Source organism: Lepidochelys kempii, chromosome 5 (genome assembly GCF_965140265.1).
Source record: "Lepidochelys kempii isolate rLepKem1 chromosome 5, rLepKem1.hap2, whole genome shotgun sequence".
In the NCBI taxonomy this organism is placed as follows: domain Eukaryota; kingdom Metazoa; phylum Chordata; order Testudines; family Cheloniidae; genus Lepidochelys; species Lepidochelys kempii.
In genome coordinates this window covers 28121391-28138917 of record NC_133260.1, presented here as the reverse complement: position 1 = coordinate 28138917, position 17527 = coordinate 28121391, and the positions used below count along the sequence as shown (strand labels likewise).

Genomic DNA, 17527 nt, shown 5'->3' with positions numbered 1-17527 from the left:
GACTGAGAGGAGACATGATAACAGTTTTCAAGTACATAAAAGGTTGTTACAAGGAGGAGGGAGAAAAAATGTTCTTCTGAACCTCTGAGGATAGGACAAGAAGCAATGGGCTTAAATTGCAGAAAGGGAAGTTTAGGTTGGACTTTAGGAAACACTTCCTAACTGTAAGGGTGGTTAAGCACTGGAATAAATTGCCTAGTGAGGTTGTGTAATCTCCATCATTGGAAATTTTTAAGAGCAGGTTAGACAAATACCTGTCAGGAATGGTCTAGATAATACTTAGTCCTGCCATGAGTGTAGGGGACTGGACTAGATGACCTCCCAAGGTCCCTTCCAGTCCTTTGATTCTGTTAGGTGAATGATTTATTACGTTTTGAAAGCATATATAAATGTAGTAAGTGCTGCCTATTGCAAAGACCCAGAAGACTCACAAAGGGAATTAGCAAAGCACTGTGCCCAAATAATATGAGAACAAATTACCATGAATAATGCAAACCAAAATAATCTGTATTATTTAAATCAGATGGAATATGGCAAATACTGTTATCCTGCCATTGAAAACATCCTTCCACTGAAGGTGTACTATGGAAGGCAGAAGTATTGTATCTTCCCCCTGAAGCACCTGGCATTGGCCATTTTCTGAATACAGAATACTGAGCTAGATGGACCATTGGTCTGACCCAGTATAGCCATTCTTACATTCTTATCTTCGATTTACAAGGAGTTTATTTGCAGCAATTCATCTCGGCCTCAGTTTGGTAGGATTTGGAATTTTTTTCCATATGGTTTGTCTTTTTAATAAAAGATGCTCCAGAAATTTTATTTCATCAAGACCTCAGATTTAAACAGAAAAAGCTTTTTTATTAGCAGCCAGATTTCCAACACCTGTTGGAAAGAGCTATGGTAAGATTCTGTGACCGGCTCGTATCTGTGAGCTTCACATTACTGTCATTTAACACGGTATGATTATAGGGATCAATTTAAATGGCCACGTGTGAATTGCTACGTGTGTAAATGGCCACATCTCTGATTGCTAGGATTCTATTGCAAAGTTTTTAAAATATGTGTATTGTGACATAAATAGGGCAATATTAAAAAGTGTAGTGAGGACAGAGACCGGGGAGCCAGAACGCCTGGGTTCTATTTGTGGCTCTGATATTAATTTCTCTTTCCATTGAGCAAATCAGTGCTCGTTGAAGCTTTTAGTCTGGTAACTACACGCATGTTCATAGTAGTTAGTTTAAACCAGGTATTATCTCTAGGGAATGTGAACTTCCTCCCTTTCCTGCATAAGCAAGAGAGCTGTACAGAGATAACAATGGGGTGCTTTAAGGCTGAAGTTTGTCTATCTATATTCTTAAACAACACCCACATTAGTTCACTTTCTGTATTATTTAAGTGACTGCACAGTACAGTATATAAACTGTGTGGAATGACTAAATGTCTGATGCCATTAAAAGGATAGGGGAGAAATGCAGAAAAACTAAATCCAGAAATACCTAGCTAGAATGATTCATAAACAGTTCATCTAATTCATTGCAATAACATGGTAGGCAAAAGCAGTGGATAACCCTGATTCAGTGTGTGTTGTGCATGTAGGTTAATTTATTATCAGAATTAAACATAACTAGCACAGTGTGAATCTAAAGAAAACTGTTCTACTGCCCACCGTTATTGAGGGTGAGAGAACAAACTGCACATAGGTAACTCTTCTATCTCCTTCAAAAATTCTGAGTTTTGTTCAGCCCTTTGCCTCGCTACGGAAGTTATGCTGTATTGTTCTGTGCAGTGATATTCCTTTGTTTGCAGACAACTCACACATCACCCCACATTTTAGAATGGTAAACGCTGCACTTTAACTTTGAGGCTAATAAATGGTGATAACCGAATGCGCAAACAAAACAGTTCCCATTTCAAATAGTCTGCACATCTGGTAGCATATGCCCCCATATTTGCTGTAGCAAGTATGTTTTAGGAGACAGTCTCTCATGAGCCATTCTTTCCAAGGGTATCCTTGATATAGACTTCTCGGAGATTGAATCTTACCCCCAGTGCCAGGATCTGGGGTAGAAAAAGGGGTGTGAGATAAGGCAGTTCACTCATTGCTTCCTCCTTTTCCAGAATTACATAGAACCTTCAGTATAGTATGGCCTATGTGTGTCATGCATTTGTGCTCATTTCACATCTGGGGCTTGATCCTGCAAGGTGCTGAGCAGAGTTGATAAAATAAACAAACAAAACCTGGGCTTTTTAACAATCAGAAATCTTCACCAAAACAAAATGTTTTTGGTATGCATGGGGGTTGGGTTTGCTTTTTCTTTCTAATTTTTTTCAAGAAAGCAGGAGGAAAAAACCCCAGTTTGGTGTATACAGTATTTCAACCCCTCCCCGCCCATTTTGTCCCTCGGTTTCCTCCCCACCTCATCCGTCCCCCTTTTTCAGTGGCAAAATAGAAAAGAAAAAATAGAGAAAGGGGAGGGGAGGGGAGAAAAAAGGAGGGGGAAGGAAAACTGAAAAAACAAAATCCCAGAGAGTTCCAGTTAACACAAAATCGTTGGCAAGATAACACTATGTATATTATCTGGGCCCTAAACCAGCTTAATCTGACTGATGAGCCTAATTTTTATTTAGCGATGTTATTTACAGAATTAAGGAGAGGTTTATGTATAATGTGGCACTTCCAGTTTCTGCAAATAAAAAGAAAAGAAGAACAGAGATTACAATAACAGCACAGTAGCTACAGAACCACTCAGCAAAAAAAAATGTCTGAACTGAAAACTCTGAAAAAATGTTTAACCACGGCAAAGATATAACAAAACACTCAACTTCTTTAGCCATACAGGAAGATATGTCACAATATCTCCCCAACCAATCAGTAGTGCTGCAAGCCTCAGACCAGGAAACCCTTTAAAGTACAGTATATGTGAACATTGCAACTAAGACTTCTCACTTGCTGCTCTTTCTTTTTTTGTTCTTTCTGGCTGTAGAATGGCAAGGCAGATGTGAAGTCCCTCATGGCGAAATTTAACACTGGTAACAACCCATCAGAGGACATTTCGGTTAGCAATCAACCCTTCAAAATCCCAGGACAACCTTCATCTTCAGGACTACAGGCAAGGAAAGCTGCACTTGAGAAATTTACCAGTCCTCCTTCAGGTCCCAATACCTTTCACAAGTCTGCATCTCCTAAACCGTCATTTGGAGTAAAACCTTCTATTGAAGATAAAACAGAAAGGGATCCAAAACCTCCCTATCTGAAACATAACCCTGTGGCACACAAGTTCGGGTCTCCAGTTAATGCAGCTAACAGAGAAGCTGATGGAAAAGCTGGAGTCCCTAAATATCTGGGTCCTAAAGCCACTGAACTGTCAAAAGAAGAACCCAAGCCTATGTTTCCAAAACCTTCTGTAAACAAGTTCCTTAGCTCTACTGCCCAGGAGAATGACATAAAGCCGCCAGGACCTAAGCCGAATTTTAATTCTGCATCACAAGAGAGTGAGCCAAAACCAGCATTCCCCAAACTAGCTGGGGTTAAAGAAAAGTTCATTGCTGCATCACAAGAAAATGACCCCAAGCCTCTTTTCCCTAAACCACCCCTTGGGCAAAAACCTTCTCTAAATCCTGATGTCTCCCACCACGAAGATATTTCCAATAGACATGCTTTTCTGACTAAGGGATCTTCAGGCTCTCTAGGCCCAAAACCAAAAATACATTCATTTAAATTACCAAAGGAAACAGCAGAAAACAGCAGTAATGGAACCGATTCCCCAGGTGGTCATTTTCCTACTGTGACTCTGAAATCTATTGGTAATCGGAGCACCCCAAGCTCTCTTGCTTATGCAGGACAGGTCCCAAAAAATGTTGAAGAAAAGACTGAAGATAATAGATCGGGGGTCGCCAAGAATATTTTCCTCAGTAAAATTAATCAGGAAGATTCTGGTCCAACTCCTCCTAAATTCCTCAAGCCAACTGCCAAGCTTGCTGCAGGAGGACCATTGGGCAGCTTCCGTGAGAGAGAAGAGGGAGACAAGAATTCTACAACTCCCAAGCGCAAAGCATTACCTCCATTATTTAAATTGGGCCAGCCTCCCCAAAAGCCCAGCAGACCCCCAACTGTGGAGCTGGAAAGATTCCGAAAAAATAGTGCAAGAGACAGTGAGTCCTTTTTTTATCTTATTTTATGTATTGATTTACTACTTAATTAATTAGGGTAAAATTTCCCATGGTGTTCAGGACAGTGTAAGGCCTGTGCATCACGCCAATCCCACTTAAGCCTTTCATTTGCAAGTGTTGTCCCCTGCACAGGGCAAAACCTACTGAAAGCAAGAGAAAAATAGTTGCAAAATAAAAATCATTTGATTCTTCCAATTATTACCCAGTGGAGAAGGTGCATCTTCTTTAATTTGTGTATTTGTTTCTGAAAATTGCTTAGATGTGGTTATAACTTGAATCAAATATTTCAAGTATTTCTTCTATGAGGCTTTTATTTTCTGTTTGCTTAAAATGAGGCGTTGTCGTAAAATGTCCTTTTTCGCAAAGCAATTTCCTGGTGGAGATGGGTAGCTAAATAGCTACATGTGTTAGATACACTGTGGTTTGTCATTTTAAATGCCCAAACGTTTGTGTGGTTACTTAAGGTCAATGCATGAATCTGAGAGCACCTTTTTAAAATGTATCTATAAAGATGGGCCTTAAGCAAAACCTCAGAATCAAGTGTCCTCCAAATTTGGAGCTGTTTGAAATTCAGATCCAGATCTGAATACAGATTTCACAAACAGCTTCCAGGCTAGATCATCTGCTCGTGTAAATCATTGTGTCACTACTGGCTTCAATGGAGCTATGCTGATTTATATCAGCTAAAGATCTGGCTCATTTTTTATGAAGAAGCAAGAACCTCTGAATTTTTTGGCAATAGTAATCCCAATCTGAATTTCGAGGCTTGTGATCACCTATACATAAATACCGAGACAGCTTTATACAGAGAGCCTCTGCAAACATGCCTCCAGTATTTGTGAGTACCTGCCTGTCACTGTCTAAAATACAGAGCTGTGTGCATGCAATCATTGTCTTGTGCAAAATAAGTAATGTTGGCTCTGGTTGCGCAAGGAGTTCTGCATGGATAGACCCCTTCCCTCTCACTGGTGCACTTGCAGCACCTGGGCAGGTGCATATAAATTGCTCTTTTTCAGATACAGTTTTGCACACCAAAACAGGTGTGCCTGCCATTGCTGCAGGTTGGATTTTCTGAGACTCTGGAAAATGTGTCACCCACTAAGGCCAAACATTCAAAATATGTGTACCTAAAAGTTAGGCTCCTAAATCCATATAAGCAGAAGTTGTCAGATTTTCAAATGTATTGAACACCCTTAGTTTCTATGGAAGTCACCCAGGTTTGAAATTGTTGGTTTAAGGTATCTTTCTATATAGTGACTGCAAGCACTTTCTCTGAACTAATCCCGTGCATCTCAGTGTTGTCAACTCTCACAATTTATTGCAAATCTTGCAATAATTGATGTTTCTCTTAAAGCCTGAGCTCCAGGAGTCAAGTGATTAGTCAAGAATCTCAGCTTTCATTTTTAAAAAAGAAAGTTTCTCTCCCTCCTGGTTTAAGAGAAAAGCTGCAAAACTTGACCCAAGTGTACTCTGAGGGCTTAGGAAGATAAATAAAAAAACACCAAATTTATTATTATTTTTTAAAATATGACATTTTAATTCAATCTCATGATCTTTCTGGGCTTGTTTTATGAATTTTGAATGCTTGTTAGTAATACTGGCACAGTGAGCTTTCGGGTTATGTCACACAGATTAATAATTACAATAATACTTTGAATTCTCTAGCATTCTTTGGCTGAAGACTTCAACTCATTTCACAATCAGGTAAAGCTCTGTGTGAGGTGGTTAAGCTGTATGAGTGTAAGTCACTTTTTACACTAATGGTTTGCACTGGTGCAGCTACATCAATGTAATTATGATGGTGCAAAAAGGCCCATTGTAGACATGGGTCTACAAGCCCCATTGCCTTTGTTACTTTCATATTTAGAACACTGCATTGCATGCTTTTTGTGGTATTTGTTTTTACATACTGCTGAATGCACATAAACAAAATGTTATGCCCAGATGAAGACTCCATAGAGAAAAGAATTCAGAGTGGTGAGGTGAGTCCATTGATGATAAAAGCCATGTTATGAACACAGAGTATGGGTGCAACATTATATTCAGCTAATTCCTTCAGTGCTGAGTTCATGCTGAAGCTTGGCTAATTAAAGTGCACAATCTTATCAGTCACTACATTCTGGTTTTCCTGTGTAACTGTATTTTTTAAGTGTTTTCATTAATTCATTGCATGGGCCAAATCTTCATCTATGTGACAGTGTAGAGAACACTGTTTAAGTTAGTGACACTATAAATTGTGAAAAGCACTCAAAGAGATCAATCAAAAACAACAGCAGAATTACTAACCAGTGTTAAAAAAAATTAGGAATCAGGCCCCAAAAAGATCAAGGAATTTTAAAAGAATAATAAATATGAGGTTCATCATATTTGTCTCTGTTTTCTGAGCTGTCAGGGTGCTCTCAGGTCATGTTTTCAAGCTTTCCTCTGCAACCACCGGGGCTAGAAATCTAATTTTTAATAAATGATTTGGGTTTTGATCCTGCACTTGGCTCCACATGGGTGCAAAGGTTCAACCATGCATACCAGCTTGCATGATCAGGGACTTCATTTGTAGACTCTTTGGTGAAGAGTCCATGTGATCGTACTAGTGCTGTCAAGTGCCTCAAATATGCTGTAATAATAATAGTAATAAAACTATGTCGAAGCAAAATTACTAGCTTCCAATAGGTACCACTAATATCCTTGTAGGTTGCTCAACATACCTTGTACTTGAGGATGGATGGGTGAGTTCTTAGGTAGCTTAAATTAAAATAACTCCTGGAAAAATTAGTTTTCAAGTAAACAGATCATTCATAGCTGTTGGACTTCCTGGGATAGTAGCTTTGCAACAGTGTCATCATTTTTACTTTCTGCATCCCATTGGCACCTTTTTGCTCTGGGATTTACTTCTGTGATTTTGGGTGCTGAGTAAGCAGAGAACGAGCAAACTTGCTGGCAAACCACTGTGGTATTATCCACTAATGCCATTCCCACTTAGAGTGAAATACAGCGCAGTCTATTATCAGTTCAGTCGTAAATCATAGGTACTCTATTGGCTTTCCATAGTCAGATGATAATAATAACAACAATAATTATTAGTGAGTACCCAAAAGTGTGCTAGGACTTCACAAAAACAAGTAAAAACACGGTCCTTTCCCCAAAAAAATTGACAGCCTAAGTCTTCAACCCTGCAACTGATTGCACAGAGGAAGTCCTGCACCTGTGGCTTCATGTGGGTAGAGATGTTCACCCATGTGAAATCAGTTGCAGGATAAGATCCTAAATACCTCAAAGACCTTCCTTTTCTCTACCCTGTGAATGAAGAGCATTTGTGCTTTTGAACATTAGTTGCAGAACTGAAAGGCAATGAGTATGAATCAGTTAGGAGGGAGGGCATTTAGGGTACCTCTCCTATTTCTCCTTTTAATTTAAAGAAAAATTACTTCACAGAGATGACGCTTTCTGAAGCAAATTACCTGAGAAGAAAAGAAGGATAAAGGAAATGTTACAAAAGTTGTTGTAATCACTGTATTTAACTGCAGGTGGGAATAAATAACTAAAAAGCAGCAATAATCATAATCATGAATATTTTTGTTATAGGCCCAGTCAATATTGAGACCTCATTGTGCTAGGTGCTGTACAAACACATACCCTGCCCTGAAGAACTTACGGTCTAAGGGTATGTCTACACATCAACTGGGAAGTGAGATTCCCAGCTCGGGTTGAGAGACGTGTTAGCTCTGCTTGAGCTAACATATTGAAAATAGCAGTGGCAGCTCAGGCTAGTTGCCCAAGAACAATCCCCCCTGATTCCCTGGGTGCATAGTCGGGGGGCTAGCACATGCTGTCACCCATGCTGTCATGGCCACACTGTTTTTTTAACATGCTAGCTTTAGCAGTGCTAGCTTGTGTACATCTACCCTAGCTCAGAATTACACCCCTCAGCTACTGTGTGGACAAACCCTAAATGGATACAACAGCCAAAGAGTGGAAGGGGGAGGGGAGGAAGGCACAGAGAGCTGCCCAAAATCACAGATTGGCAGATTAAATAATTAACAATCAAATAAGATAATAAAATAATATGACACTATCTTAACTGTCTGATGCACAATATATTGGAGCAAAGGGAATGCAGTTCTGATTCGAGTTCAAAACAAAACAGTGACTTGCAAAGTTGTACATTTTTTTTATTTTAGTTATTTAAAATAGGTCACTATTAAAATAGCAACTTTGTTTAAAAAAATAGAACATACTAGAGTTGGTCAAAAGTCTTAAAATCTGATTTGTGAATATTTTTATACATAAAAGCATCAAGTTAGGTGTCCTGTTCTTCTTCAAGTAATTCATTATTTATGAGTATTCAGATAATGATCAGGTAATCATAAAAATGTGAATCAATTTCACAAACTGAATTCAATGGAACTATGCAATGGAATAAACTTACTCATGTGCATGTATGTTTGCAGGATCAGGACCTAAGGGATTACTACCGGGAGGTTTTGTTTGCTTGATTGGTAGGTTTTGGTTTTTGTTACCTCACTGCTAGAAAGGGAAAATATATATATATATAATAGCACAGGTATAAATAGAACAAAAATATATGGTAAGAAAAGAAGTTTCACTTGAAACAGAAATATCAATTTCTAAAACAATTGAAGCTTAAAAAAAAAAAAAAAAGCAAAAACTCCAACAGGCATTTTATCAGAGACCATAGTTTTGTTTTTAGTATCTAATAGAAGAGATCACATCTGTCATACAACATGCCACAAAGTCTTGGCTGAAAGAGTTCTCAGACCAACAGTGCTGTAGCAACAAGTGTCACAGACTGCCTCAATCTTGGTTACCTCGTCATTTCAGATAGATAAAATATCCTGCCATACATTTAAAAATATTCATGAAGTATACATGACTGATTGGGCCAGTTGACATTGGCAGGGATTTGACCTAAGTGATCTGGAGGTCTTTTCCATCTCTAGATTCCATGATTTTATGTTAATCATCATTATTATTATTATTATTTATTATTTATTATCCATAAATTTAAAGTGTGGAAGTGAAAAACAAGATTTGAGCTGAAATTTTTGCCTCACAGACGTACTAATAAATCTAATATTTGTCCACATGACTATGTATACACTGCTGTTACTTCAGTCAGCTGAGTTACTTTTGATTTACAGTGGTTTAACTGAGAGAAGAATTTGTCCCTTTGTTATTATGTGTGACTCCTAGTGGAAAGCAAGTTGTCGGTTATGTTAGTGAATGAAAGAGCCCAAAGGCTTCTGCTTCCAGATGTGTATTGGGCTATAACATTTTATATCTCTAAGGACCAGGAGAATCAGATTTTAAAGCTCCTGGCAAATATGACTCATTTCAAAGCCATGTTATAAAATTACCATGAAAACCATCATAATGTAAAGTGTGTGATGGGATACAGTGTATCTGGTGCAATGGAAAGCTGTAGTCCCTTAAGCAATTAAAATAGAAAGGGGTGGACTTTTTCCCACATGCTATGCCATTACTTAGTTACTTTCTGAGAAAATCAGTCCATATAAAGTTTTCAGTATAACCTGCAGGGAGGAGGAGATTGGTCATCTAGACGTGCCTGAAATCATCAAACCAGAAGTTTATGATTGCTTGGGTTGGAATTTGGGTCACAAACTCATAACTTTTTAGTTCCAAACCTCTCTAACCATGATTATATTGCCACATAAAAGCAGGACAATGTTAATGTAACTGGTGGTTAAAATAGAAATATTAAAGTGATGAGGCCTGTGCTCTCGGGATAAATTTGGTGAAGAATGAAATCCTCGAAGAACTGGTTAGGGGCATCTCTGATATCAGAACTATGGTGGTCACACAGGTACATTTAGATTCATTCATGATAGAGGAAGCAAGAAGAAATTACTTTACAGAAAAGATAAATAAATAAATATGTGCAATAGACTACCAATTTTTGCAATAGAAGAAAAGTTGTGAACCTATTCAAGAGAGAGCTGGGCCAATAATTTTAGCAGTTCTGAGCCAGATTCACAGCTGATATAAATTGTTGTTAGCTCTGTTGAATTCAGTGGAGCTATACTAACTTACACCATCTGAAGGTCTGCTCCCAAATTGTTGTTTGACAGCACCGGATCAATATAATGTCTGTTTCAAGGTTTGTTAGAGATAGTGTTGACTTCTTCCACAATTGCAGCATAAGTGCTCCGGGCAACTTTCATAAGCCAAATGTTTGTGTTGCGGACCAACTGAAACACTCCTCTTCTCCAAATCCTTTCTGCTTTTTGTTAATCCCAGAGTAGGAACTCAATTCACGGTGATGATAGATCACATAATTAAGAGAGCAGCCATATGCTTTCAGTCTGAGAGATTTTTTTTATTTTAGATTAAGGAAGAAAGTCTCCATAAGAGAGGACAGAGTGTATCTTCGCTTAATATTACTGATGAAATCCTGGCCCCCTGAAGTAAACAGGAGGTTTGCCGTGGACTTCATGGGGCACCAGATTTTACCCTGTGTATCCGCTCTGTCTGACTACTGCCTTTTCAACCAAGGTGTTTAAAGATTCATGGCCAGCCAGCTCTTCCACTTGTGTAAGCTGGCAAAACTGCACTGAAATCAGGAGTGTGACTCCAATTTATACCAGCTAAGGATCAGTCCTGCAGTGCGTAGTAAGCAAAATCATTACAGCTTTGAGATAAAAACACCCAATTAGACAGGGAGATTGATATATTTTTTAAACAAGTAAATCTACTTAACTGCACAGAAAGAATATCTACTGGAAGAAAGTAAATTCCAGTATTTCCCATCAGAAAGTTGTGTAAGATACTGTATGCCACTGTTGTAAATATTTAAGAGGAAGCAAAATACCACAAAGATTGCTACAATGCAAAAATGTTGCAAATCTGTATTTATACACATGCACTCTACCAATTACTTCCTTTGCTGTGTGCTCAGCAATATTTTTGGGGGGGAAATGTTTTTTTAAGATGAGAGAGAAAAATTATCCATAAAAATATACTGAAGGGAGGGCAGTCCTCAACTGGTGTGAATTGTAACTCCATCAATTGGCAATTCCCACCAGCTGAGGATCTTCTCAGGAATATCTCCACATTCTTATTCCTCCTTTACTATCAAATATAGGGACGCCCTTTCCCTTCCATACGAGCTAGTCATTGAGAAACAAAGCCCAAGATATGGGTTATAAAAATAAGTCCTAAATTATTACAACATTATTGAGATATGAGGTTACAATTTATGTGTAGGTTTTAGGGGGGCTCAGTCCTGAAGTCCTGGTTACGGAAACTTACATTAAATCAATTTGAATTTTTCCTGAGTTAGGACTTCAGGATTAGACCCAATATAAATAATGTAAATATAGCTGTCAATGCTGTTCAGCAGAGCTGAACAAATATTATAAAATAAAAATACTACAAGTACCTATTTGAATTTCAAAATGAATTCACTTCACCTGTGTTTGTTTCAGTTGTGTTAGTGCCTCTTTGATGTTTGTTTTCTATTAATATTATAGCAAATTAAAGTTAAGCACATGCTTAAGTATTTTGCTGAGTAGGGATGGACTTGTGTGATGGAGTTTTGCATGAAATTTGCTGAATCAGCCCATATGTATACTAACAAATGGAGACTGTGCTGGCTATGAGGAGATCACCACAGGCAGCGGGGTTGGGATTGGATTACATTTACATTAGGTTTCAGAGTGGCAGCCGTGTTAATCCTTATCAGCAAAAAGAACGAGAAGTACTGGTGGCACCTTAGAGACTAACACATTTATTAGGGCATAAGCTTTCGTGGGCTAAAACCCACTTCATCGGATGCATGCAGTGGAAAATACAGTAGGAAGATATATATGTACAGAGAACATGAAAAAATGGGTGTTGCCATCCCACCTTAATTGATGAGTCTCGTTAGAGTTGGGATGGCAACACCCATTTTTTCATGTTCTCCGTGTATATAAATCTTCCTACTGTATTTTCCACTGCATGCATCCGATGAAGTGGGTTTTAGCCCACGAAAGCTTATGCCCTAATAAATTTGTTAGTCTCTAAGGTGCCACAAGTACTCCTCATTCTATTTACATTAGGGTCAGTATTGAAAACACTAGTCAGAAAGGGGAAGTAACAATGAAATTATAAGAACCATATGATTTAATTCTGAAAGGTCAGTAAGGATTCACAAAAGGGAGATAAGAGGACACTGTATTAGAAAGAAAACTACAGTAAAACCAAGGGCTTACCAAAAAGGGTGTTTTTTCTTTCGGTTTTAAAACTGTACTTATTATTTCCTGGGATCTTTTGGCCTGAGCCCATGGGAAATAATGCTCATCACACAGCTACCCAAGTTCTGTTCAAAATCTAAACTGCCACCAGTGTCATAGACGACATCATTATTGGTGCCCTTCCACAAGAAAATAATATGAACGCCATTAATATTGACACAATTTCAAGCCAGTTTATAGACCCTGAGAAGAATGCTGTGCATTTGTCAGATGTGCTCAGTTTTTAAACTCTAAGTACATCTTTTTCTGAAAATCTATTTATAGATTATAAATAGTTATAGTTTTAACCAGTTATAGCAATAGCCTGTGATGTGAAACCCAAAACCTCACATCAGACCCTATGCCTATGACAGCAATATTTCTTCTTTCTCCAGCAATGGAAAAATACCACAGAAACAAAACTTTGCTTAAGCAAGACTTTGGTTATTAATACAATGATACCAATATGTGTCTTGCACTGTAATGACCTACTTTTCAGCTGATTTCAAACATGCCTCTAATTCTGTGTTCACAAATGTTGGGCCTGCACTCTTCGTGCATACAAACACACACAAAATTGTGAAAATTTAGCATACAATGGCTAATATTATCTCAGGCCCCAAAGGAGTGCACAACCTCAATATAGAGCCAATAGCTAGAAGAGATTCAACTTATTCATATAGACAAGGCATCCATGTTTTCACTGTAATTAATAAAACTTTTTCTTACTGTTTATTAGATAATCCATTTTGGCTCCAATTCAAGTTAATGTGACTACACTTAAAGTTTGACATTTGCTGAAGCACCTTGCAGAACTGGGGCCTATATTTCTATACACTTTATACTTTTAAAATAATGTCTAATAAACAATTCAATGTATTGCATACATAAAAACCTACACAAGATGTACAAAATTTATATATGAAATTACTATATAACACTAGGGACAGAATGTTCATATTTAAATGCCTAAATTTAGGAGAATTCCAGTGAAAGACAGCCATACAGCAAGTGAGAAATTATTGCTACTTAGGAAGCATCATTACAGAAAATGGAAGATCAGACACCAAAGTCAGCAGCAGAACAGCAAGAGCAAAGAGACATTCTGGAAGAATAAACATCCGATGACAGGAGACATAAGTCTGAAAACTAAATTCTGACTCTTAAAAACTTACATTTGGCCTGTGTTAAATTACAGTGGTGCAAAACGGACATTCAAACAATTCATAATAAAGAAATTACAATCCTTCAAAATATGGTGGTATAGAAGAATTCTGAAAAAATCATGGACAGACTGCGTACCCAATTAAAAAGTATTGGAGACGATTGGAACTCAACTAGTCCTAGTTAATGCTAGTCCTAGATCTTATGAAAAGAAAGATTCAATTTGCAAGGCACATTTTAATGGGTTCAATGGGCAATCATGCATATTTACAGGCACTGATAGGAAAAGTTGATGGCTGAAGAAGATGAAGCCAAAAAAAGAAGATCTCAGCTGGGCATTGAGTAGATGAAAAGGGCTATTCCTCCAAAAAGAGATTAGCAGTGGATCATACGGAATGGGCTGCCTAGGTTGCAAATCTCCAGTAATGGAGATGCCACATAAAAAGAAGAAAGTTAAGTAGCTAAATACGTGATTTTTTTAGAGCTGCTGAGCACTTGCAGCTCCTTTTGGGTTCAGGTTAATTTTGAATTCTTTCTTGGAAATTTTTCCAAAAAGAAAAATGTCCTTTCTACTTGAACAACCTCTGTTATCGTGTGGGTCTGATTGCTATGCATCTATCTGGTTGTTCACCTATTTATTTCTCTCTGTGCTTTTATGGCCTGACTCACTCTATTTCCTGAGCACCCCCGAGTATTTAAAAATACAAATAATCACATCTCCTTTTCTTTTCTCTGTTGGAAAACCAGCTTGATTAGTTTATGGCTTTTGTTAATTTTGGTTGGGGGGGTGGCTATATCAGAGTGAATGAGTGGCTTTTTGAGTGTGCAGGTGTCCGCATGCATGTGTGAAGAACTTGTTGAAGGAAAACTAAATTGAAGAAATGAGTTCTGCATTTAGTTCTAAAAGTAATAAAGTCCATGGTCATTCCTGTCTCTTGCAAGAGTTTGTTCCACAGCATATATCCATTTCCTGTGAAAGCTCTGTCTCCCACAGTCACAAGCCTCCCCAATGATTGATCAATCCATTGTTCCAGTGAAATAATCCTTAATCCAAATACAATATGCAGTCATGCACAAGGGGGAGATGTGATCTTTCAGGTATTTCCAAGCAATCCCATGGAGGTCTTTAAATATCAGGACAGAGACCTTGCACTGGACTCAGAATTCACTGGGGAGCCAGTACAGGGAGTGGAGCACTCAGATGATAGATTCACAGTGATCCGTACTGCTGACCGGACAGATTGCTGCATTTTGTAAAAGTTGAAGCATTTTCAGGGTGTCTAGTTTCATTCTTAGACATGAACTGCAGTGACTAAATCCGGAGATCGTGAATGCCTCAGCATGGCCTGCTCTGTGTTAAATAAGTTAAGGTGCAAACCTCTGGCAAGTTGCAAATGTAAGTGAAAGTGTTTTGCTGTCATAACTATTTGGCCATCCAATAGCATCAAGGACTGAAAAAGGACCCAAAGGCAGCTGAGCAACTCAGCAATTTGAGGGCAGATGTCCTTCATAGAGAAGGCAATTGCTTCACATATATCTCTTCCTACCAGCACCATCTCAGTCTTGCCTGGGTTTATCTTAGGCCTGCTTATGTTCCCGCTGGTCTGATGTCAGCTAAGCAATGAGAAGCCAGGAAAGCAGGTTGACAAAATGGTTTACACGTTTATAAAGCTGGGAGTAGTCTGCGTACTTCTGGCACTTCAGCCTGGGTTGTCTCGCCAGCTCTCTCAGTCGCTCCATACAGACGTTGAATAATGTGGGGGAGAGGGTCGGGCCTCGTGGGACTGCGCTGGTGCGGTCTCTAGAGGTGGAGGAACAATTTCTCATAAGGACTCTCAGTGGTCAGTCTCAGAGGAAGGAACTGAGCCATTTCAGGGCATTTCTGTTGATCCCTGCAGCAGGAGTATTGCTGATCAGTGGTATCAAATGCCACAGAGAGGTCCTGCAGGAGGGGTCTGGAAGTACATCTCTTGTCTATGGTCATGAGGAGGTCTTCCGCCAGGGCAAGAAATGCTGACTTTGTGCCATTCTCTGTCCTGAAGCATGACTCAGGGGGTCCATTACACTGGCCACTCACAGATGGTGGCAGAGGCTGTTTTTTGCAAACTGCTCAACTGTCAAATTCAGACAGTAGTTTGCAAGGTCTCTAGCGTCGAGCGACGGTTGCTTTAGTACTGGTTGTCCTACTGTATGTTTTATGGTGGGCGATAGATTACCATTCTCAGTCTTTATTAGTAGGGGGCCCAGATACTCTCTTACCCTCCTGGACGGGCCAGGTCAGAGCCGCAGGGGTAGCCCTGACTGCTGTCCATTATTTCTTCTGAGAGTCTCCAAATATTCAGTGTTACTATCATTATTTCTTATTTACACTGGGCCATAGGTATGCCCACAGTTTGTCAAACAAATAATGCTCATTATTTTATTTGTATTGACTGTCCATCTCAAGGGCATAAAATACAAAAACTCCAGTAAAAAATTACCACAGAAAAAGCAGTTCCAAATTTAAAATAAAAGCTCAGTGCATACATTCTTCTGGCATACTCTGGGAAATATACATTTACATGGAAATAATAAACAGAAGATCAACTGGGTATAGTTTCTGTCCTCAGTTATGCAGACCAGGCTCCCATGGGGTTACCTTAAAGGGGCCTGATTTTCAAAATGTACTAAGAACCCACATTCGGAGAATCAGGACCCTTTAAGGTATTGCACGTTGGGCACTGAAAAATTTCAACATGAAAAATCATTAGTCATTTTTGAAATCCCTGGCCTTAATTACTAAATAAATGTAACAGCAGCCAAAATAAAATAAAAAAAGAAAAGGTTCAGTCATTTTATGGTAAAGATAATAAGGAATTTAGCAGACAAATATACTTATGCCAAACTTCCTATTATTTGGAAAAATATTTTATTCTACAATATTATTTTTGTAAGTTGAAAATTTGTGACTATTTCTAGTTTTTGACCAAATGTACATACTGTAAAGTGATACTTTTTGGAACAATGATGCATCTTGTGTGCTGCTCTTGAATGGAAAATATGCAAAGAAGCACCATTTGAATGCAAAGCGTGGGACTGCTTGTCTGAGTGAAGCTTTGCGTAGCTCTCCAATGGATATAACCTTATAATTAATTTTTAATTAAAATACCACTTGTCTTCTATCAACTGTTGTTACTATTACGTGCCATATAAAAAGATCTGAATGTTTTTAAAATTGAATGATCGGTGTTTCATCCAAAGTGCCTCCAATTTGCTAATTTGGGAAACAGAGGAGACACCAAATTGTTGTGTTTAGATTAATTTGTGCCTTTTCTAATAAATCTCCCCTGCGGCCCCCCCCACACCCCTTTTCCTTTCCCTGCCCTTTCTGAACTGAATCAATGGTTTATTAATGATTTATTTTAAATTATCAGCATCTTATTAGAACATACATATTCTATGTCTGAATAATTTAAATTAGGATTTTTTTTGTTGGCAAAAACTATAGAAATAAACTCTTCTAGCATGAAAATTAATTGGCTAATATCTGTAAATACTTCAATATCAGTTATTAAGGATTTATTTCAAATAATCAGGAGTTTTGTCTGACAGTTTGGCATTAATTAAATCTCTGGTACCTCCATAAAAGGGGCCAGATTTCTGCTCTCAGTTGCATCAATGTAAATTTGAAGCAACTTCACTGACATCAATGAGTGCTGCATATCTTTAACACTTCTTAATATCTGGCCACCTATTTAGAAGCCAAAGGGCTCAGTCCTGCAAACACACATTGAATAACTTTATTCACCAGAATAGTCCCATTGAAGTCTGTGGGTTTACTTGGGTTCGTAAATTTACGCATGTGCTGAAGATGGTTGGGTTTTGTTTTTATTTTCTTAAGGATCTCAGGCTCTAATTATGGATTTAGGTGCTGAATTTAAACACTTAAGTTTGAGCACATT

General features: G+C 38.3%; 1 protein-coding gene across 2 annotated transcripts in view; it reads left to right on the top strand.

Annotated features, from left to right (window-relative positions):
* Positions 1–17527, top strand: part of FYB1 (FYN binding protein 1) — a 118022-nt gene that overhangs the window by 44340 nt on the left and 56155 nt on the right. For both annotated transcript variants that reach the window (XM_073343826.1, XM_073343825.1), the window contains exon 2: positions 2988–4155. In XM_073343826.1, coding sequence (XP_073199927.1) covers positions 2988–4155 — 1168 coding nt within the window. The remainder of the gene's footprint in view (positions 1–2987; positions 4156–17527) is intronic.